Genomic DNA, 16,365 nt, shown 5'->3' with positions numbered 1-16,365 from the left:
TGTAGTTTTAAGGCTTATTTAGTAGAAAATTATGTTTTATGTTGACCAGGAAACGGATTATTCTCATTTTTAATGGTTTCCTATGGGAAATTAATGTTTAGAAGACACACTTTTCGCCTTACACACACTTTCTGGGAACCAAATAAGTTCGTAAGCTGAGGTATCACTGTATATTCAAAGTGCCCATGTGCAAAAACCCCTTACTCACCATATCATCAAATGTAATAGGTAAACTTTATGTCCTGTTGTTTTCACCCCACGTCACATGATCCGCTGCAAGTGTCCGTCCTTGACTGTTTGTGTGAGTGACTTGTTTGCATACTAAGTAATGATTACATTTGGGATCGGGGCTCCCCGAATGACTCAGTGGTTCTGCGGATCCTGCAGCTTCACTCTCACTCATCCGCCTTCAAGCATCAGCAACGACGGTAAGTTGGATTCTAGATGGTTATCACGACATTCGGCCAGTGATTCATAATGAGCGAACTGTGGTGCATCAGCATGAGCGATCACCAGGTATGCACTGGAAATGTCATTCAATTAATTTGAAATAATTTCCGCGCTACACGCAATTTATTGTTGTCCATCAGTCACAGCCAGTGACGTTTTATGACATATTAAATTAAATGCTCATCCACATAATGTCAAAACTGCAATTAACCAGTGGAATTTGTACGACAAAACAAGAATGTGGTGTGCCCTCCGTGTAATACCTTGTTAGGCCACAGGGGTCAGCACTGAGTTCGATTGACAGTGATACATCTTAACAGCACAAAGAAGAAATTTGTCTGTTATGTTTTCACATTTCCTCAATTTAACATGAGTTCCTACAGTGCTCAGATAATATATAACAATGAATATTATTTTAAGATGTGTTTGTATTTGTTGCTCCTTTGTATGTTACAAAATCTGACTTTTAAACAAAAATTGGGAATTAAGATGTGAAAACAAGCGTGAAATGAGGCACCGTTGTTTGTGGCACAAACTACTAGAGACGAATTCCTGATATGATCGTACATATTTGCTCAATAAAGGTGGTAGTTAAAATGTTTTTAACTATCTTTCAGTGGGAGGAGTGAACCTGCAGTATTTTGAAAGCATACAGATTTTACTAATTAGGGATAACTTGAATGTATCGAATAATTAAAACTATAATTACTCCTTCCCCCCAGTCATGAAGGTGTTTGGTGCAGTGATCTTCTTCATGGCCTATTTTAGCCATGCCACCTTAGCATGCCCGGCGCTTTGCAAATGCTACCCAAGAAGAGCAGAAGTGGTCTGCAATGAGGTTCCCCTGACGCTATTTCCCATTGAGAACCTCCCCGAGAACACCAGCTTCCTCACCATCCAGTTCACCAACATGACATCCATCTCGGAGCAGAATCTCAACGCAATACCCCAGTTGAAGCAGCTCCATCTGTTCAACAATCACCTCGACAACCTGTCGCCGCACCTCCTCAGAGGTGTGCCTCTGCTCACCACTTTGGACCTCACTGGCAACAAGCTGAGCCATTTGCCCGCAGATGTCTTCAGCCATGCCCCACTTCAAGTCCTAGTGCTCAAGAACAACCTGCTGGAGAAAGCGGACGCCGTGTGGCTTCCAGATAACTCCAACCTGACCTGGTTGGACATCTCTGGCAATCGTCTGAGCACCATCTCGGGAGAATTTCTTCAAAAAATGCCCCACCTGGAAAATCTTGATCTCTCCAACAACCGTCTGGTGAAAATCATGGCAAATTCTTTGGATCCGCTCATCAAACTTGATCGTCTAAATCTGCAGAACAACAAACTGGAAAGCCTGGATGCTTCTTTATTCGAAAAGGCCAGGAACCTCACCTACTTATTCCTCTCTAGAAACCGGCTCGGCAATCTTCCCTTAAACATTTTCCAGAAGCTCACTCAACTCAAGCACCTCAGTCTGGATGACAACCAGCTCAGCAGTGTCCCTCAAGGACTTCTCGACCATCTGAACGCCTTGGAGGACGAAGGCCTGGACCTGACTGCCAATCCGTGGGTGTGCGATGGGAAGATGTCGTACCTCTCCAAATGGCTCCAAAAACAACAAAAGAAAGCTTTCCTACCCGAGACCATCATTTGTTCCGGTCCTCAATCTCTTAAGGGTCGTTCGGTGATGTCACTTACAGATGCTGAACTAAAAATTTGAGTAAAGGATTAAAAAAATAATAAGACCCGTCTTTGTTTTGTTAATATTACTGATGCTATTGTCAAAACCTTTTAAAACAAATTTTGCTCTGGTAACAGAAAATATTTTTTTCCAAAAAATCTAAATACAGTGATACCTCGGCTTACGAATGCTTTAGCTAACGAACTTTTCGCCTTACGAACCTTATATTCGCACAAATATAATCTTGGCATACAAACTATTTTTCGGGAAACACACGGAGCGCCACAATGAGTGATGTGTCATTCGCGAACGAACTGGTTCTTGAAGCTGGATCTCTGAAGTGAACGAAGCTGGAAATGGCAGCCGGGTTTTTTTTGTCCTCTATTCCCCGCCCTCAGTCTTCGGTTAATGCCGCACGTGATTGGTCAAGATCCGTGGTCGAGAAGGGAGGGGACACAAAAAGGTGAAACAATGGAGAGAAAACATGCTGATGAAACTGGCCTTTTTTGGAAAAAGATCCCGAACCGGACTTTCATTACACAGGAAGAAAAGTTCGTCCCTGGGCATAAGCCTATGAAAGATAGGCTAACCCTCCTTCCTACAGTCCTTATTGAATGTGACTTTCCCTCGTACTCCATTCCATCAAGCCATCAACGACCATCACAAAGGTAAATAAAATGACTATTATACAGTACAGTTTATTTCTTTAATTACAATACCATAGCACATTTATTATAAATAAAATAAGGTGTATTTTTGTGTAGTTTTAAGGCTTATTTAGTTGAAAATTATGTTTTATGGGGACCTGGGAACGGATTATTCTAATTTTAATGGCTTCCTATTGGAAATTAGTGTTTGGAATAGACACTTTTCACTTTACACACACTTTTTGGGAATCAAATAATCTCCTAAACCAAGGTATCACTGTAATGGATTTAGCGATGGTCTGGAATTACTGCACTGTCACTTAGGGCTAAAAGTCCAAGGTAGAAAGTCCACCCAATGGGTCAGCTGTGGATGATGTGGTGTGTTGACTTGATTCTGTTTGCCTCTTGCGTCCCAACTGACTGTCCTTGTTCACCATACAGCAGCTCCATTCGGCAATAACGGAACTATTTCCTTCCAGTTTTAGGTAAGACTAAAAATCTTTGCCATCGTCTTTATTTTTCATCATCCTGGTACATGTTTGCAGTGATTGAAGATGAATTTAAAGCTGGTGCTAATGTTCTGCGCGCTAAGTAACGGCGCTGTCCATGCCTGCCCACATGGCTGCTCCTGTTCGAGTTCCGAAGTGGAGTGCGCCGACGTCTCCAACATGACGTCGTTCCCCATCGCCGGTTTACCGTCCAACACCACGGTGTTGTCCATCTGGTCCACTCAGATCTCGTCTTTAGAAGCGCGTCATTTCAATGCCGTGCCTTTTCTGAACAGGCTTCAGCTGTACTCCAGCAACTTGGACAAACTTCCTCCGGATCTTCTGCGGAACGCTTCCCATCTGAATTCGTTGGATCTCACGGGGAACCGGCTGATCCGTCTTCCTCTGGGAGTCTTCCGCCAGAAGACGCTCCGCGATTTGATACTCAAAAACAATCGCATCGAAGAAGCCGAAGCAGGATGGTTTGATGCGAACAACAGCCTGATCTTGTTGGACTTGTCCGGGAATCGTTTATCCGACATCCCGGTGACGTTTCTTGAAAAACTGCAACATCTGCAGCATTTGGATTTGAGCGACAACAAACTAGAAGCGCTGCAACCGGATGCCTTGAAGAACCTGCACCACCTGGATATTCTTAATCTCGCCGGGAACAAACTGAGCGCTTTGACGCTGACGACCTTCAGATATAACCCGATGCTCTCGCGTCTGTTTCTGCAAGAGAATCAACTTCGGGACCTTCCACCATCCCTCCTCTCGGGTCTACGACAACTTCAGTTACTTCTTCTCAACCAGAACAGGTTGCAAAATCTCCCCGTGGGCCTGCTGGATGACAGGGATTCGTCTTTTCGGCTGATCCTAGCGACCAATCCATGGCTTTGCGATGGGAAAATGGACTATCTGTGGAGATGGCTCAATGAACATCCTCAGAATGTTTTTTATGTGGAGGAGATGACCTGCGATGGGCCCGAAGTTCTCAAGAAGAGACAAGTGGCGTCTTTAACGGAAAGTGAACTTGGTATCATTAGATAAAAAGATTCCATGAAAATAAAGATCAGATAAGATCGTTCATTGTCAAAGTAGTTGTTTGTGTTCCTCTCGGCATGTGTCATTTTTGTGATAAAATTGATGCATATTTGTCCTTATTTTTATTTAGAGTGTCCTGTTGTTTGAATGATGTGTCTGTCTGGTTGAATCATCCAGCTGACCTCCTCTGGCTTTTTTTCCCTTCTCTCGTCATCACTAACAACCATGATGGAACCTCTGCAAGGGTTGTAATTCCAATCAAGGATAAAATACAGCCTGCTGCTACGATCCTCACTTATGAAAATGACACATCGTTCATCCAAGAAAGCTCTGAGGAAAACAATTTGATTTTGATATACAGGCCCGGGCTGAGTGCAGCTCAACACACTGGGAGGTAAATGTTGATAAAGAGGCTCAAAGACTGCGTTTAGTGTGAAAGCAAAAAACAATGCACCGGCGGGCTCCATGGTGCCAAAATTGCTGCAAGGTATCTTCGGGGCTGTCATATTTTTTCTCGTTGCAGAGTGAGCAGGCTGCTGAAATGAAATGACAAAGAAACCTTTTGACATTTTACCACAGCGGCGCCGTTCAGATGTCGGTCTGACACGGGAATACAAAAGGTCACAATTTAAAGTGTCGATGTCCCTTCCTGTAATGTGACAGATAACTAAATTTATGTGTGTGTGTGTGTGTGTGTGTGTGTGTGTGTGTGTGTGTGTGTGTGTGTGTGTGTGTGTGTGTGTGTGTGTGTGTGTGTGTGTGTGTGTGACACACACACACACACATATATATATATATATTGTGTGTGTGTGTGTATTTGTGTGTGTGTGTGTGTGTGTGTGTGTGTGTGTGTGTGTGTGTGTGTGTGTGTGTGTGTGTGTGTGTGTGTGTGTGTGTGTGTGTGTTATTTGAGCTTTTTACAAATCCAAAGTTGAAAAATAAAGGTATTTTTATTTTTGGGCGATGTGGCACTTCCGGGTAACTTCCTGTCACAATGTGAACACTTCCGGAGTCACTTGCTCTTGGCTTGAGTTTGTGGCGTCTCTTCCATAATTTCACGACAATGTCACCGAAAGAACTCCATTAGAAGTTTTCTGGTATTTAAAAAAACTAATTAGTTCAATTTTGAACATTAAGAGCGCACTTGGTTCTTTAACCACCTTTCAGGTTAAAAGGTAGACATTTTTCCCCTCATTAAAATGCAACCTCAAGGTGGCTTCCAGGCAACATTAGCATACGAATGCCCCGCTGTGCCTTTTATCAAATCACCCACGCACGACGCGGGGACTCAAATGTCATGTTGAGGCTCTACGGGATTTTTCATCGCATCGCTGGGGTGAATGTGTGTGAAAACACAACATCCCCTGTGTTCACCCTCCATCATCTTCCGTCACTACCTCGATGTGCATCGTAGCCATTCCGTCACCCAGATCATAAATCTACACCGGCTAAAGTGAAGGTATGGTTTGAAAATCTACTTTTTTTGTGTAACTTGCATCTTTATTATTTTTAAAACATATAAGACCAGAGGAAAATGAATATTTGAATACAGAATGCCTTGTTTATTACTACTTGTGGCCAATTTCTATAGCAACATCCGTGTGTAACTGCACATTCTTCAACAAGGAAAACAACCAATGAACCTGTCAATAAAAAAATAATAAAGAAATATATTTTTAAAGTGTTCAATAGTGACAAGTTTTCCATATTTTGGATTTATATTTGTGTATTATATTGACTTTGCCTGATGTGTGGTGTTATTCGTTCAATCATTTGTTTCATTGTTATTTTTATATTCATCCCATTTTCCCATTTTGTTTTAAACTTTCCAAATTGGCTAATTGGACCTACTATTCCGAGCCATTGGTTCTTTGTTGGTGGGTCAATTTTAAACCATGTTCTTGTTATAGCTTAAAATGTACTCTTTTTTTAATATCCTGATGTTAGCTGGATGTGTTTTATTTGGGAATAAATGTTTTGTGATGGATACATTCATAACGATAAACCAGAACATCAGATTCAATTGGCAATTCTTCTCAAATCAGCTCAACTAGCACATCCTGCTTTTAAAAAAGTTTCCAACATCTTCACATTAAAAGCTATTAAAAGTAAGGATCTCATGTCATCCCTCGCACCTTTTTTTTGCCCACTCAAGCATGAAAAAAAAGAGTTTCTGCTCAGTCGAGGGCAGGGTCAGGGTTAGCTATTGATGAGAGCCACTAAAACTTTTAATGATTTCCTCCAAGTCAATTCACCTTCACCTTTGACGTGAAAAAATAAAGCGCAAGCTCATTATGCTCCCGGACTTGGATTGCAACACCTCATTGCCATGCTAAAATTATTCATAAAAAGTCCACCAGTACCAAAAAAAACAACACCATCTTTTTGTGTCTCACCCCCTTTCACTTTTGTACACTGATTTATACAAGCAAAGTGATCCATCAAGCAAGGGCAAAAACTGGCGATAGAGTTTAATTACCTCCACATATTTCAAAAGAGGTGATTAGAAAAAAATAAATAAAAGACAGCACAGGGTATTTCATCAGCGTGCGACATCTAAATCTCCTTGACGGCTTCTCGCATCCCTTGCCATGAGTTATTTGGATCCTCTAACGATTCTTTCGCTCTGATGTGAAAGGGATTAGCATCCGGCTAGCAACTGTCCCCTTGAGGAGGCTTTGTGCCCCATCTATAAAAGACCTTTCACCTGTTGCGGGGCTGCCCAGGGTGCAACCAGGGGAGGGTCAAAGCATGATCATGTATCATCGGGCGAATGATGGGTTGAATATTTTCTGAATGTTGGATGGAAATAAATAATATTAATAATACATTTCATTTATAAGCACCTTTCAAAACTCAATGTCACTTTACAGTCACAAGATACGTTTTTCTGTGGGTGAGCAGCGGCGGACACACACTCAAATAGATAGAAAGCCAGCTTGCTAGCGAATGGCATAGCTAATAGGTGGCTAGCTAAATAGCTATATAGCTAATATATAGCCAGCTAGGCAGCAAATAGTTACCAAATAGATACAATACAATACATCCTCATTTATATAGCGCTTTCACAGCAGCTGCAGCTGTAACAAGGCACTTCACATAATAGTCAACTTCTTCTTTTCCTTTCGGCTTCTCCCTTCAACATAATAGTCAACATAAAGTAAAAAAATAAACACAACAGGCATATACTCTATGATGTTTGAGTACAAGACAAACACTTTATTACATGAAGATTAGATGAAAGCAAATAGATAGCAAAAAGCTAGCTTGCTAGGTAGCTCGCCAGATAGATCATGATAATAATAATAATAATAATAATAATAATAATAATAATAATAATAATAATAATAATAATACATTTTATTTCAAGCACCTTTCAAAGCTCTCGAGGACACTTTACAGTCATAGACAAGCATGGATACAATAATTAATAAAATACAATTATAAATAGAAACAGGAGATAAAGCTACATAGAAAATGCTATTTTAAATAGGTGGGTATAGGTAGCTAAAATCGAGATGAATAAAAAGAAGTGAAGGGAGGAAAAAAGAAATAAGAATAAAGTCAAGAGTAAAGACAAAAAAAATGCTAAATGTAACAAAAGACAGTTGAGCCAAAGAGCGAAATAAGACAAAAAAAAACAAAAGCTAAATAATCTGATTTAATGCATAAACGTTTGCCGCATTCACGAGCGCATGCCAGCATCGGCTCGTCTCCATGACTTTTATAGCCTGGAGTGTTTTATGAGCAAATGTAAACAAACACTCAGAGGCAGCGCCGTCGGTAACGCCCGCGCAACCCAAACGAGAAAGAAATTTACCGTTTGCTAGGGGGGAGGTGGGGTAATAACGCTCAACGGCAACACAGGGAGCTCAAGGATCCACATTAGCAAACAAAGAAAAAATACTACGGAGACAAAATGAAGCACACAAAATGAAATTCGTTCAGCAAATAATTTGGCCCTTTAGTAGTAAATTTATCCACACATCACAACAATCTATGCAAAGAAGTAATTTACACAACAGCAAATCTCATCATGGGTGAAACTGACTTTAAATTCCTATTTTCACATTCACATTAGAAGCTCCCTAATTCCTCTTTAGATTGCAACGTGGGAGAAAAAATAATGAGTCCGTAACTCTTCGCCGATACGGGAAGATAGTGAGGTGCTGAATGTATATTTTTTTTTCCACGCACCTGGAAGCATTCTTTCAACTCTCCTCCGACTATGTGTTTTTTATCTTTTCCATTAACAGAGAAGACAGTAATGTTACATCTCTATAATGCGGTGTTGATAAATCAATGCTGCATCAGATTTTATCATCAGCCACCTTGCGTTCATTTATTTCATTTTTCTCCCCCCAGATTCAGGTGAAATGTCAAAAAACATCTTGTCATCAGGTTTCTCCAACTTCTAAAAGCACAAAAAAATGAAGGCAATATTTTAATATTTTCAACGGTCGAACAAGCGTTAAAAAGATGGTAAAACGCTGTAAAATTAAATGATCAGGAAGTTAAAATGTTTTTTATTAGTTTTTTTAAACAATTTTACACAGTGTTTTAAAGTTACACTTCTTTCTTCGATATAAACAAACAGGAAACCATTTTGTATGTGAAATTTAACACAATAATTTAAAGTGAAGAAGGATCTTTGTTTCTAACGCAGTCTAGCGCCCTCTGCTGCATAGGAGGACCAAATATCGACATTGGAATGGAGGATGATAAATAAATACATTCACTCTAAAAAACGGATATATAAAAATAGTGTTTTTATTTTTTGTTATTATATATACTTAATGTTTTTCTCTTTTTTCCTGAATAATTATTTTCTGTTTTTAATAATGATAATAATACGTTATTTTAAGCGCCTTTCAAAGCTCTCAAGGAGACTTTACAGTCACAGACAAACAGGTACAGTACTATAATAAATAAAATGCAATCACAAATAGAACTGTTAAGGGGTGTAAAAATATTAATAATAACATAAAAAAAATATTTTTATGCCTTTCCACACCTCCCAAAACATCTTAAATAATATTAAAAATATTAAAAAAAAATTTCATTCACATATCATACAAATCAGGACTACTTTTCATGAAAGCAACTGAGGCGTATTTCTTCCATAGATGTTTTTATTTTACACCAGGTCACGATGAATATTTGTAATGAGAAGTAAAGGTCAGCGAAATGGAGTTTCAGGAATAATTGCCTCCTACGTGGACAAACATTTCTTTTTAAATAGAGCCGCGGTGCCATTATTGTCCGCCCACCCTAACTCGTCTAAATGTTTACTTAGGTGTCAAAAGAAGTGGAAGCAGGAGAATATAGACCCACAATATGTCACTTGAACTACATTTTTTTCTGTGTGTCTAGTAAGTTTGGATGCATTTTATTTCTCTGTCTTGTAGAAACGTTTATTATTATTATTATTATTATTATTATTATTATTATTATTATTATTATTATTATTATTATTATTATTATTATTATTATTATTATTACTGCTATTATTATTATTATTATTATTACTATTATTATTATTATGACTATTATGATTACTAATATTACTATTATTATTATGAATATTATTATTATTATTATTATTATTGTTATTGTTATTATGACTATTAGTATTGTTGTTACTATTATTATTACGATTAATATTATTTATTTATTATTATTACTATTACTATATGATTACTATTATTATTATTACTATTATTATTATTACTATTATTATTATTGTTGTTATTATTACTATTATTACTATTACTATTATTATTATTGTTATTATTATTATTATTATTATTATTATTATTATTATTACTACTATTATGATTACTATTATTATTATTATTGTTATTATTATTACTATTATTATTATTACTATTACTATTATGATTATTGAGTATTATTATTATTATTATTATTATTATTATTATTATTGTTATGATTATCTGTTCCAAATTTCCAGCGCCCACAGAATGCCACAGACAAGCAACATGGAGGAGTAAAAATACTGATTAGCCATCAGCCTACAGCAGCTCACAACTATAGGAGCCAATGTATGCAGTTGTTTGCATGCATCCGAGGTGGGCGGGCGAAAACGAGAATATTTGTCTCGGCTTGGCAGCTTGTGAAATCTATATTTACGCCCGAAGATGTATGATCCAATCCTCTTTAAAGAATATTTTCACTCTATAACGTCGGCTGTCATTGTGCACAAAAAGCTTTTTCTCCGCATGCTGGTCAGCCGTCGTCGTCGGCAGAGCGTGTGGGCGATGCAGATGCGCACAGTCTGGCCCTGCCTGACCTTGCGCGTGCAGCCCCATGGATACAAGACGAGGTTTCGTTAGCTGGGATTTGCACTTTGGGCTGTTTTTGCGCCTTTGGATTTTATTTGGAGCCTTTTATTAGTCTCACGGTGGTGACATCTACATTTCACAGCAGCAAAGTGATGAAAGGAAAGGAAAGGAAAGGAAGAAGTAGAAAAACAACATACAGGAGCTGCTGTTAAGGTAGCCACTGTCGCGGCGCCATCTTGAAGTCAAAACAACAACAAAAAAATAAAATAACAAATTAATATGACAACGCAAAGACACAGTCATTCCCTCTTAACCACTTTCTGCACCCTCTTTGTTACATGAAGCAGCTCTCGATAAAAGAAGATAGGATCAAAGCCTCCTTGTCACCAGTGGATAAAGGACGTCATGATGGAATGTACACATCTGAAAGTGTTGAAAGCAAACACAAAGCTGTAGCATCCATTGACGATAAGGGATTGTCTCACATCTATTGTCCCACGTAAATACGCTTCAATTCCAAGCCGCCACAGCTCCACATCCGCATCGACATTTTGCGCCGACGCACCTTTGATATACTTCAAAAAATATATGTAATAATAATAATAGTAATAATGAATAATTGCATATAAGTGACATTATTTGACCTACCGGTGAACTAAAGACATTGTAACATTGCTTATTGTCGTCTCAAATGCGACCGCAAAGAATGACTCTGTCAATCACAAAACATTTTTTTATTTGATCTTTATTTTAAGCATCACTTACATGAAAAAAAATCATTTAAATCTGGCACATTTCTCACTCTACTGTTGTTCTACACAAAATCTTACATATCAGTCCACTTTGAACCCTTTTCGGGACATCAATTACTCCAGTGCAAACTTTATCATGTTATCAAGTTACAGGATGAATGAAAGCTCAAGTAACTGAGGCTATTGTTAAGATCACATGCAATCAACTTCATTCAGAGATCATCCAAAGAGAAGGACATATCCTCTACAACATTTAAAGCCATCCCGGTTAAATGTCCTGCAGTGTCAGTTTTACAGTGGGTTTGGAAAAAATAGAGGGTCACGACCTTAGAAATATTCCACCCCCACCAGATCGAGTTTACAGTAGATCCAATGCCTCGCAATTCCACCGCGGCCCAAAATATGACAGCGACAGACACACTGTGAACAGCTGTGACGTTACGCCAGAGTGCATAACAACAACCACGACAGAGTTTTGTGAACTCCTCGGATACAATCAATATATTTTATATTTATAATTTATGTATATTTATCCATTTTTTAGAATTTTAGTATTTTTATTATTTTATTGTTATTATATATTTTATTATTATTATTACATATACATATTTGTTTCTGCCTTTTTGCCCCCTGAATATTTTTCTAAATGTTAAGTTGTGGAAATGACAGAAAAAAACTCAAAACAGTGTAAAAAATAACAGGGATTTTTTTTAATAAAACAAAAAACATTTGGAATATTGCCTTCACTAATAATAAAAAAATGAAATAAATCTATTATACCAAGCACCCAAAAAAATCAAAATAAAAACGGAGAAAAAAAAAATCTAAGAACACCAGCGTGGTTAAGCACCAAGCTGCTATAATGTCACAACACTGTAAAGCGTCCTATTGTTCCCCCCTCCCACCCAGACTTTTCACAATGACACAAAAACAAACATAGGAACATTATGATTCATACAGAAGAAGAATAAGGCTCTCAAATATCAGGCTTACTTTAGATTGGATATATGCACAAAGCAAACACACATCTGCTTATATAGCAGGTTCATAATAGAAACAGTAAGAACAAATCATTTCAAAAAATGTTTTTTTCAATTATTTTGAAAAAAAAAATAATGCTCTCTCTGTCTAATTTTTCATTAGATTAGATTAGATTAGCCTTTACTAGCCGCACACTGGAGTAATGTACATTTCACAGCAGCAAAGTGATAAAAGGAAGAAAAAGAGGAACTAGAAAAACAAAATACAGGAACTGCTGTAAAGGTAACCACTCTTGCGGCGCCATCTTGAAGTCAAAATAATCAAAATAACAACACCAAGACACAGACAGCCTTTCAACCATACACACTTTCTGCCCACTTTTTTTCGTTTAAAGCAGCTTGAGATGAAAGAGGAGAGGTTCAAATCGTCCTTTTCACCAGTGGATCAGGGACGTCAGGGTGACATATGCACGTCTGCTACAAGCTACATTTTGAAAGCAAACACGAAGCTATAGCATCCATTGACGAAAAGAGATTGTCTCACATCTCCTACCTCATGTAAATCCGCTTCAATTCCGAGCCGCGACAGTTCCACATATGCATGGTTCAATCAATTTTTTTGTCATATGTTTTATTTTTTTATTGAGGCTTCATGGTCTTGAAAAAAAACCCTTAGCTATGCCTAATGGAATGGAATGAACTGCTAACAGACCTGGAGCTAGCTAACATAAATGCTAATCATGATCAGGTTAAAAGCTAGGCTTTTTATTTCTTTAAAATCTATATTGTACATATTATACACTTAGAGCTGCATTTTGACATGCTCTGCCATCTTTTTAACGTGAGGAATTGTTCAGAGAACCATAGAACGTTTGTTTTCAGCTGTTCTCGACAAGCTAGCATGGAGGTCGGGGCCCCGGTTAGCCTTGCGTGGGCTCTTCGGGAGCACCCCGCATACGTGTTTCTCACCGCCGTCCTGATCGAAGCGCAGCGCCATCAGTTCGATCTCGTGCTTGGCGGCCGTCTCCAGAACCTGCTGCTTATTGTAGAACAGGACAAAATTGTTTATGATGGGATGGATGGGCAAAGCGATGGCGATCACGCCGCACAGGAAGCTGATGGCGGCGTTACAACGGCCCAGGGTGGTCTTTGGGTAAACGTCGCCGTAACCCACCGTGGTCATGGTGATCACGGCCCACCAGAACGACTGCGGGATGCTGGTGAACAACGTCTCCGGGTGATGCTGCTCCACGGTGTAGCCCAGCGCCGAGAAGAGGAACACCCCCACGCCCATGTACATGAGGAGAAGGCCCAACTCCTTCAGGCTGCTCTTCAGGGCGCTGGTGAGGGTCTGCAATCCCGCCGAGTGGCGCGCCAACTTGAAGATGCGAGCGATGCGCATGATGCGTAAGGCCTGCACCGCCTGCTGGACGTTGGCCAGCTCCATCACGCCGGCGCCTAGCGAGGTGAGGAGGAGCACCACGAAGAACGGCATGATGGCCATGAAGTCCACCACGTTCATGAAGGCCAGCGCAAATTTGACTTTGTTCGGGGAGGAGATCAGGCGGAGGACGTACTCGATGGTGAACCAGCCGATGCACACCGTCTCGATGCACTAGCAGGGGCAAAAAAAAAAAATGAAAGTTGTTGAAATTATTTTCTGATTTCAGATGGAATTTTATTTGATTATTCACTACCATTCACGAATTTATTCGGGAATTGAAAATATGACGTAGAGCGCCATTCCCGAATTTGTTTGGGTTTTGTTTTTTTCTTGAGTGCCGATAAAGCACTGTCCAGACCTCTGGCAGTGTTTTTCCTTCCGCAAGGGGGCATCATTTCCCTTTTTCCCCATGTTTGTGCTTTGTTTCTGTTGTTAAAGCACAATATAAACCAATTTGTATGTATTGCATTGTATTTTGGACAGCTGCCCTCATTTCAAGCTCTTATAAATCCAGACACATAATTTAGGAATTAACCCTTTTTTCTGATGAAAGAATAGAGTCTACTGCTTCTTTCACTGCATTGGATGTTGATGTTGTCCTAAAACTCAATATTCTGTTTTGTCCTGGAATTCGAGTGACAATGACAAAAACCCTGGCGTTGGGTTGAGTGAACGCTGGCGCGTGTGGCTGCCGCTGCTCACCCGCAGAAAAAATATCCTGTGATTCTAAAGTGTCCTTGAGAGTTTTGAAAGGCGCTTATAAATGAAATGTATTATTATTATTATTATTATTATTATTATTATTATTATTATTATTATTATTATTATTATTATGTATGTATTGCATTGTATTTTGGACAGCCGCCCCCATTTCAAGCTCATATAACTCCAGACCCATATAATTTAGGAATTAACTCTTTTTTTCTGATGAAAGAGGTTTGTAACACTATATTGAATATTTATGTAGTCCTAAAACTCAATATTCTGTTTGGTTCTAGAATTGGAGTGGCAATGACAAAAACCCTGGCACTGGAGTGGACACATTTTTGGCAGTGAATGAGTTAAGAACCACTATTTTATCAATGAAATGCTTAAAGTAATCAAAAAATATTTGGTGAAGCGATAAATCTAATATTGCCGAAATCTTTGATTTTGATGAATTGGTTTTGTGTTTTTAATTGTTTTTCCCCTGTAAATGATTTTTTTAGTTTATTTTTCGTATTAATTTTAATGATAGATAGATAGATAGATAGATAGATAGATAGATAGATAGATAGATAGATAGATAGATAGATAGATAGATAGATAGATAGATAGATAGATAGATAGATAGATAGATAGATAGATAGATAGATAGATAGATAGATAGATAGATAGAACATCTCAAACTGAGATGTGACTTCTTTTAAAAACCTTAAAAGATTCAGACAACTCTGAAAGCTTTTTTTTAATTCCCCTTTTTTTCAATGTGACCTCCAAAGTGGGGTTCTCCATGAGGTTCCCCTCCTCGTCCTCCAACTGCAGATCCGGTATTGTGCTGACACACATAACCACGGAGGAGATGAGGATAAAGACAAAAGAGAGGATGGCGATGATGTGAGCAGCGAAGGATGACTCGGGTTTCTCCATCAGCCTCCAAACGCTCGTCTGGAAGCGTTGCCAGCCACTGACGTTCGGGTCTCCATCCCGATCCACCAGAATGGTCCTCACTTTCTCTGCGATTTCCTCCAGCTCATCTTCCACCTCCTTCAAGTGGCTTTTGCAGCACTCATCCAAGAAATCCGAATCAATTTTCCAAAAGTCCATCTCCTTCATAAAGCAGATGGGGCAGATGCCACGCTTGACGTGGATCTCTCCGTAATAATAAAGCTCCGTGATGCACTTGAAGGCGTCCGGATCCCTGTCGAAATAAAACTCTCTTTTTTCAGGGTCATAGTCATCGCACAGGGAAGAGATGTCCTCCCTGGGGAGGAGGGACACAGAGTTCACCAGTTCCCCCAGGCGAGTGTCCGGAAAACGGTTGAGAACGTCCCGGCAGAACACCTGTTTCAATCCGCCGATGTTCACCACGATCTCGGGCTCCTCACTGGCTCTGGAGACGCACTGATGCCGGCTCCTGTGGGTTCCCCACATTATAATGGAATAGGAGGCGGGGGTGTCCCTATGTTTTTGCCAAAGTCAAATAAAATTAATTGCTGTAATTAAATAAAAAGAAAAAATCCGAAGCTCTGTCCTTGCTTTTACGCCCTGAGGTTTGGCGTCTCTGGGAGTGGACAAAGTTGGATTGCAAGTGCGCAACTATGCGTCAAGCTAAAAATGACGAAAAGGGAAACTTCCGGTACGACAACAATATAAGAGCGATCTTTTATTTTTTTTAAAGGGGATTTACAAATCGTGGTACAAAAAAATACTTCACAGTTTTTGAATGATTATTTGTCTCCATCTATAGGCGAAAAAATATATTGTGAACAGACCCAGGGTTATATTTTATTTTTAACTTTCCGTAAATTGCACTAAACAAGTGAATAATCTGAACTGCCAATCAACCTCATTAATAATAATACATTTCATTGACAGGAG

At 39.1% G+C, this 16,365-nt stretch overlaps 3 protein-coding genes and 1 long non-coding RNA gene across 5 annotated transcripts; 3 read left to right on the top strand and 1 right to left on the bottom strand.

The window, feature by feature from the left end:
- Positions 1-276: 276 nt before the first annotated feature.
- LOC148883725 (uncharacterized) lies at positions 277-2,187 on the top strand. 2 transcript variants are annotated; one of them, XM_089021528.1, is made up of 2 exons: positions 277-428; positions 1,173-2,187. In XM_089021528.1, exons 1-2 carry the CDS (start codon positions 329-331, stop codon positions 2,162-2,164), a joined length of 1,092 nt encoding a protein of 363 aa, XP_088877654.1. In that variant the 5' UTR covers positions 277-328; the 3' UTR covers positions 2,165-2,187. The 2 variants fall into 2 exon arrangements, with proteins under 2 accessions (XP_088877654.1, XP_088877655.1); XM_089021529.1 differs by having other exon boundaries at positions 381-516.
- Positions 2,188-2,947: 760 nt separating this feature from the next.
- Positions 2,948-4,347, top strand: LOC148883724 (uncharacterized). The gene is made up of 2 exons (XM_089021530.1): positions 2,948-3,257; positions 3,318-4,347. Exon 2 carries the CDS (start codon positions 3,327-3,329, stop codon positions 4,308-4,310), a length of 984 nt encoding a protein of 327 aa, XP_088877656.1. The 5' UTR covers positions 2,948-3,257; positions 3,318-3,326; the 3' UTR covers positions 4,311-4,347.
- A 920-nt stretch (positions 4,348-5,267) lies between these two features.
- LOC148883723 (uncharacterized) lies at positions 5,268-15,402 on the top strand. Its single transcript, XR_016118534.1, has 3 exons — positions 5,268-5,763; positions 14,784-14,845; positions 15,267-15,402. It is a non-coding gene; the product is annotated as an uncharacterized LOC148883723 (long non-coding RNA).
- LOC148883722 (voltage-gated potassium channel regulatory subunit KCNF1-like) lies at positions 11,331-16,174 on the bottom strand. Its single transcript, XM_089022630.1, has 2 exons — positions 15,259-16,174; positions 11,331-13,956 (listed from the first exon to the last, which is right to left on the bottom strand). Exons 1-2 carry the CDS (start codon positions 15,916-15,918, stop codon positions 13,195-13,197), a joined length of 1,422 nt encoding a protein of 473 aa, XP_088878756.1. The 5' UTR covers positions 15,919-16,174; the 3' UTR covers positions 11,331-13,194.
- Between the last annotated feature and the right edge of the window lie 191 nt (positions 16,175-16,365).

The sequence above is a fragment of the Hippocampus bargibanti genome, linkage group LG19 (genome assembly GCF_051943395.1).
Source record: "Hippocampus bargibanti isolate YZ-2025 linkage group LG19, ASM5194339v1, whole genome shotgun sequence".
Taxonomy (NCBI): Eukaryota; Metazoa; Chordata; class Actinopteri; order Syngnathiformes; family Syngnathidae; genus Hippocampus; species Hippocampus bargibanti.
The sequence above is the reverse complement of the archived record's forward strand: the minus strand, read 5'-3'. Positions and strand labels throughout refer to the sequence as shown.